At 44.8% G+C, this 6,295-nt stretch overlaps 1 protein-coding gene across 3 annotated transcripts; it reads left to right on the top strand.

The window, feature by feature from the left end:
* The first annotated feature begins 549 nt into the window (after positions 1-549).
* Positions 550-6,011, top strand: prdm12b (PR domain containing 12b). Of its 3 annotated transcripts, XR_014089072.1 has the most exons (7): positions 550-831; positions 1,568-1,633; positions 1,758-1,882; positions 3,088-3,243; positions 4,607-4,721; positions 4,830-5,710; positions 5,767-6,011. XR_014089072.1 is itself a non-coding variant. In XM_008402802.2 (6 exons), exons 1-6 carry the CDS (start codon positions 588-590, stop codon positions 5,342-5,344), a joined length of 1,191 nt encoding a protein of 396 aa, XP_008401024.2. In that variant the 5' UTR covers positions 550-587; the 3' UTR covers positions 5,345-6,011. The 3 variants fall into 3 exon arrangements, 2 of the variants coding, with proteins under 2 accessions (XP_008401024.2, XP_081467193.1); XM_008402802.2 differs by having other exon boundaries at positions 4,860-6,011; XM_081611067.1 differs by having other exon boundaries at positions 4,830-6,011.
* Positions 6,012-6,295: the final 284 nt, after the last annotated feature.

Genomic DNA, 6,295 nt, shown 5'->3' with positions numbered 1-6,295 from the left:
GCGGGTCCATTTTCAGGCGGATCTGGAGCCCAGAGCATGACGGAGCCTCCCCCGGCGGGCCGTGACCCCCCGGTCAGCGCTGCGTGTTTGGGCTGCGTCTACCTGCTGGTCTGGGTCACATCGGCTCTGTCCGTCCTAATTGAGCGTGAGACCGCAGCGGAGCCAATAACAGGCCTCCTGCTCCTCTTCCTCCTCCTCCTCCTCCTCCTCCTCTCCCTCCTCTTCCTCAGCGGCTCCGGTATAAAGGCCCCCCCCACTCTCCCTCAGGTCGGTTTTCCTGCAGAACCTCTCGACTCCTGCCAGCGTCTCCCGGGCTGCAAGTGGCTGGATCTTCTTCACCGGTGAACCCAGACAGGGAACTTCCGCTCGGCCGCCCGGTCCCCAGCCGCCCCGGTCCTCCGCCGCCCGGTCCCTCCTCTGCCCCGTCGCCCCGGTCCTCCTCCGCCCGGTCCCTCCTCTCCTCCGCCGCCCGGTCCCCCGCCGCCCCGGTCCTCCGCCGCCCGGTCCCCCGCCGCCCCGGTCCCCCGCCGCCCCGGTCGTCCGCCGCCCGGTCCTCCTCCGCCCGGTCCCTCCTCTCCCCCGCCGCCATGGGCTCCGTGCTGCCCGCCGGCTCCTCTCTGGCCCTGAAGCCGCAGCAGCCGCTCTCCCTGGCGGACATCATCACCTCAGACATCCTGCACAGCTTCCTGTACGGCCGCTGGAGGCACGTGCTGGGCGAGCAGCCGCCGCACGCGCACCAGCATCACCTGCAGCACGAGGAGCGAACCGGGCCGAGCGCGAGCCCCAAGACCGCCTTCACGGCCGAGGTGCTGGCCCAGTCCTTCTCTGGAGGTGAGAGTCCGGAACCGGAGAACCAAAGAGTTAATAATAATAATAACAATAATAATAATAATAATAATAATAATAATAATAATAATTATAATTATACTCTGATCGGCCAATTCATATTTTCGGGACTTTAGATAAACATTTAATTCCGTTTTTATTTTGTATTTATTTTTAAACATCATAATTTGATTTTAAATGGAAAAAAAAGGAAAATATTTTCTGATTTGATCAGATATTGAAACTTTTCTCAGCATGAAGATGATTTTTTCCTCTGATTTCTGCTTCATTTTCATTTCATTTCGTGTTTGATTCGTTTTGGTTTTTGCTGAATTTCGTTAGAAAAAATTCCAGATAAAATGTTTCAGTTTCATTTCGTCATTTTTATCGTTTTCTGTCATTTTGACGGAATTATTTCTGTTTCTCTGCTTAAAGGCGGTTCCGGCTCAACCCGCCGCTCCGGTTCCGGTTCCGTTCTTCTTTTCTACAATCCAAATGTTTTTTTCTGCTTCTGCTAGTTTCGCGGACCGAACCGAACCGAACCGAACCGAACCCTGAGATCCACAGAAACCGAACTTGTCTTGCAGTTTTATTCTTGTTTTTTCCAGTTATTGTCATTTGGTTCCGAACCTCCTGAACTGGGTTCGGCGAGCAGCGGGGCGGCCTGGTGCCGCTGAGCCAGAGCCGAACCTGGTTCTGTTCGGACAGAACCGGATCTAAGTGAAGTTCTGTTTGTGTTCAGAGGTCCAGAAGCTGTCCAGCCTGGTTCTGCCCAGCGAGGTCATCATCGCGCAGAGTTCGGTTCCGGGTAAGCAGAACTTTGAGGAACATTTGATGTTTCCGTGAAACGAAGCAGAGATGAAATTACACGATGTGGAGGTTCGGTTCGGTTCGGTCCGTCCGCAGGCTGATTGGACCTCTGTGTGCTGCAGGAGAAGGACTCGGGATTTTCTCCAAGACTTGGATCAAAGCCGGAACCGAGATGGGTCCATTTACCGGCCGCCTGGTCTCACCGGAACATGTGGACCTGTACAAGAACAACAACCTGATGTGGGAGGTGAGGCCCGGTTCGGTCCGGTTCGGTTTGGTCCGGTTCGGTTTGATCCAGTTAGGCCCGGTCCAGTCAGGGCCGGTCCGGTTCGGTCTGGTTCGGTTCGGTCCAGTGAGGCTCGGTCCAGTCCGTCCTACACACCCCAACCTCCGGTTCTGTTGGCGAATTTCAGGCTTTTCGGAACATCTCAACACTTCCAGTAGAACCAGACAGAACCGAACCAGAACCAGACAGAACCGAACCAGAACCAGACAGAACCGAACCAGAACCGGACAGAACCGAACCAGAACCAGACAGAACCGAACCAGAACCGGACAGAACCGAACCAGAACCAGACAGAACCGAACCAGAACCAGACAGAACCGAACCAGCTCCGGAAAGATTCTTTAAATGAGCCGAATCTTCCGCGGTTCTTCCCGCTGCAGCAGCGATCGGAACCGGTTCTGGACTTTCATCACATCAGAATATAAAAATATCAGTCAAGTCAAAAAACGGTGCGAAATTTATTTACATGTTTTATTTAAAAAGTTTCTGTAAACATAAATAATAATAAATATAATAATTAAACACAAAGAATCAGCAACAAAATGCAGAAAAATTAATATTTAAAGTTATTAAAACGATTCAGATGAAATAAAAGATTTAACTGATTTTACTTTATGAACATTTCAGCAACAAACTACAGAATAAACTACAGTTCAATAATAACAACAACAACAATAAATATAATAATAATAATAATAATAATAAATATAATAATAACAACAATAATAATAAATATAATAATAAATATAATAATAATAAATATAATAATAATAATAATAATTATTATTATTATTATTATTATTATTATTATTATTATTATTATATTAATAATGAAATTGTTGCAGTAATTGACTGTAAATAATTTTATACTAAAAAAACAAACTTTTGACATTTTTAATTTTTATTAATTTCTCAGCCGTCAGAAAATCTTGAAAAAACTTTCAGCCACTAAGTAAATAAATAAAAGTGATTTTAGTGAAACTAAATAAATTATGTGTTTAATTCAACATGTTTCTCTGGGGACGTTTCATGTTATGACTAAAATATTTATCTCATTAAAATCCAAACATCTGGAACACAAACCGACCGATCGGTTTATCATCGGTTTATCATCGGTTTATCATCGGTTTCTGATGGTTTTCTGATCGGCCCGTTTTGGTCTCCAGGTGTTCAACGAAGACGGGTCGGTCCGGTTCTTCATCGACGCCAGTCAGGAGGACCAGCGCAGCTGGATGACGTACATCAAATGCGCCCGGAACGAGCAGGAGCAGAACCTGGAGGTGGTTCAGGTCGGCAGCAGCGTTTTCTACAAGGCGGTGGAGGTCAGGAAGCAAATACCGATATTATTACTAACCATAACCCTAACACTCAATTATTCCAGTGTTTTCCTTTTGGAGCCAAAACATTAATAAAGAAATAATAATTAGAATAAAACAAATGAAACGTTTTTCTGTTTGGAATTTAAAAATAAATCATTTTCATTCTTCTAAATGTAAATCTATAAATATGGCATCGTTTTCATTTTTTAGCTTTTTAATCTGTGAAAACATGTTTTTTATTTACGAGTTGATTTAGATTCAACATGTTGGTGATTTTTGGCTCTTATTGGTTTCTGTAAAAATTTAATAAATCAAACAATTTAATAAAACTGATTTAATCACAAATCTGGGAAATGAATTATTTATTAAACATCAGCAAACAACCTGGGAATGTAAGGGATAACTTAATAACATTATTATTAATAATATCATTATTATTGCTAATTTTATAACAATATTATAGAAATATTGTTTATTGTCAACCAGTGGAAAAAATCAAGAGCAGCGTTTAAATTTCACTATAGAAAAATATTACATCATCATTATTATTATTATTATTATTATTATTATTATTATTATTATTATTATTATGTAAATTACAGAAATAAAAGTAATAAATAATTCAGTCGGTTTGAAGCTGCAGGAAAATCATTTTTACTTCAAATCAAATGTTTTAATTTAACAACAAGTCCAGAGAATTCCGACTCATTCATTCATTCATTCATTCATTCATTCATTCATTCATTCACACAAAAAACTTACTTTAATAAATCAAGTCACTAAATTATTCTAATTAAATTTAAAATGTAATAAAATACATTTAGTTGATTTTTGAAAATAAAAATATAAAAAAATGTTTAAATAAAAAACAAATAAATAAGAAAAAGAAAACAAAAGTCAAAGTAAATTAAACAGCCTAAAGAATAAATTAGTGGTTAATTGTTTTGTAATTAGATCCTAAGAAGCAAAATGTAATTAAATTAGAAATAATTACTGACAAAGAGATTTAAATCTGAATAAACGGAAATAAAATGATATGAAAACATTTTTACGGTGAAATGTTTAAAACGAAAAAGGTGAAATTAAGAGCAGATCCAGAACGTTCCCGCATGGATCGGATCAGGACAGGTGAACGCCTGGAACCGAAACGGTTCTTCCGCTGGTCGGTGGCGCCACCTGCTGGCCGCAGACAGAAAAACATTGAAAACCTGAAATTTACCTGATTTGAAATGATTTAAATTCACCAAATAGAATATTTATGAAATTACCCAGAGTATGTTTCAGCTTCATAATAAGTCATATTATTATATTTTAATAATAATCCATATTATATTGTATTTGAATAATAATCCATATCTGCGCGCAGACCATCCCTCCGGACCAGGAGCTGCTGGTCTGGTATGGAAACTCCCACAACACATTCCTGGGAATTCCTGGGATTCCAGGCGCCGACGAGGAGCAGGGAAAGAAAACCAAAACCGGTAACTGAACAGTAGAGATGAGCTCGGACGACATTTCAGAACCAGAACCAGAACCGGAACCGCCGGTCTGGTTCTGGTTCCGGCAGGTCAGGTTTTGATGATCAGCAGGTCTGGATGTTCTTCTTCTCCTGCTTCCAGATGATTTCCACACCTGTGAAGGCTCCTCCTCCTCCTCCTCCTCCTCCGCCTCCTCTTCCTCCTCCGCTTCCTCCTCCAGTCTAGGGCGCATGCGCTGCGTCATCTGTCACCGCGGTTTCAACTCCCGCAGCAACCTGCGCTCGCACATGCGCATTCACACGCTGGACAAGCCGTTCGTCTGCCGCTTCTGCAACCGCCGCTTCAGCCAGTCGTCCACGCTGCGGAACCACGTCCGGCTGCACACCGGGGAGCGGCCCTACAAGTGCCACGTCTGCCAGTCGGCCTACTCCCAGCTGGCCGGGCTGCGCGCGCACCAGAAGAGCGCGCGGCACCGACCCAGCGGGGACGCGGGCGCGCCGGTGGGCGGCGTGGTGGTGGTGGGCGGCCCGGGGGTCCACTCGCCCCCGCCGGCCCACCCCCCGCAGCTGACCGCGGTGCCTCACCCCGCCTCCATGGTCCACCACATCCCCGCCATGGTGCTGTGAGCCAATCAGGGCCGGCGATGTGGTCAGCTGACCAATCATCGAGCACAAGCTGACCGAAGATTTCTGCACAAACACAGGTCCAGTTGGTGTTGATGAGCCCGGTTCTGTTTGATGATTAAAACGTTAAAACAGATCAAATGATGATCAGCCCATAAAATCCTAGAACTGAATAAATAAACTCCTTTTATTGATTATTAATCATTTTCCTATAAACTAATATTTATCAGACGCTCAGAGTCCGGACCCGGTTCCGACCGCCCAGCTGCATGATGACCAGTTCTGTTGATGTTGTGTTTGCGTTGCATGCTTGGTTCCTGTTGAAGGTCGTGATGTTGCAGAGACAGAACCGCAGGTCCAGAACCGCAGGTCCAAACCCGCAGGTCCAGAACCGCAGGTCCAGAACCGCAGGTCCAAACCCGCAGGACGTCTGGTCCAGGAGGCCTGAGCTGCCGGGTCTCCAGGCTCAGATTCTCCTGCCAGAACCTTTCAGACGTTTTGACACAAAGTTACTGGACGTCGGTTCTGAAACGGCTCAGCTTGTGGAAGAACATGAGATGAACTCTGCCGTCACTTTATTTCATGAAATGTATCAAACTGTATCTGTACATAAAGGATGTTATGACTTCTATAAACGATTATAAAGTCCTAATAAAGTTTTTCTCCTCGACTCGGTTCTCTGGACTTTTCCTGGCGCTTCAGAGGTTCCACCAGAACAGAACCTCCAACACAGGATGAGCGAGTCCAGTCCGTCTGCCTAGTCAAAGTCTAGTCCGGTTGGTGAGGTATGACTGCTAATCGACCTCTGACCTCTGATCGTCCAGGTCTGGGTTTGGTTTGAATGTGAACGCCAAGTGGACCAGAGACCACTCCAAATGCAGGAAGTGGACCACAGCGCAGGGCATTCTGGGTAACCGAAGCTAACATGCTAGCCTAGCGCTAGCAGCAGAAATG

Source organism: Poecilia reticulata, chromosome 9, assembly GCF_904066995.2.
Source record: "Poecilia reticulata chromosome 9, P_reticulata-male-v2, whole genome shotgun sequence".
NCBI classification, from domain to species: Eukaryota; Metazoa; Chordata; class Actinopteri; order Cyprinodontiformes; family Poeciliidae; genus Poecilia; species Poecilia reticulata.
The sequence above is the reverse complement of the archived record's forward strand: the minus strand, read 5'-3'. Positions and strand labels throughout refer to the sequence as shown.

Bases quoted from the DNA above. Each gene is read 5' to 3' on its own strand.
- prdm12b (XM_081611067.1), top strand. From the start codon at position 588: ATGGGCTCCGTGCTGCCCGCCGGCTCCTCTCTGGCCCTGAAGCCGCAG. The intron at 1,883-3,087 runs GTGAGGCCCGGT...TTTGGTCTCCAG, and splicing joins ACAACAACCTGATGTGGGAG to GTGTTCAACGAAGACGGGTC. The intron at 4,722-4,829 runs GTAACTGAACAG...GATGATCAGCAG, and splicing joins GGGAAAGAAAACCAAAACCG to GTCTGGATGTTCTTCTTCTC.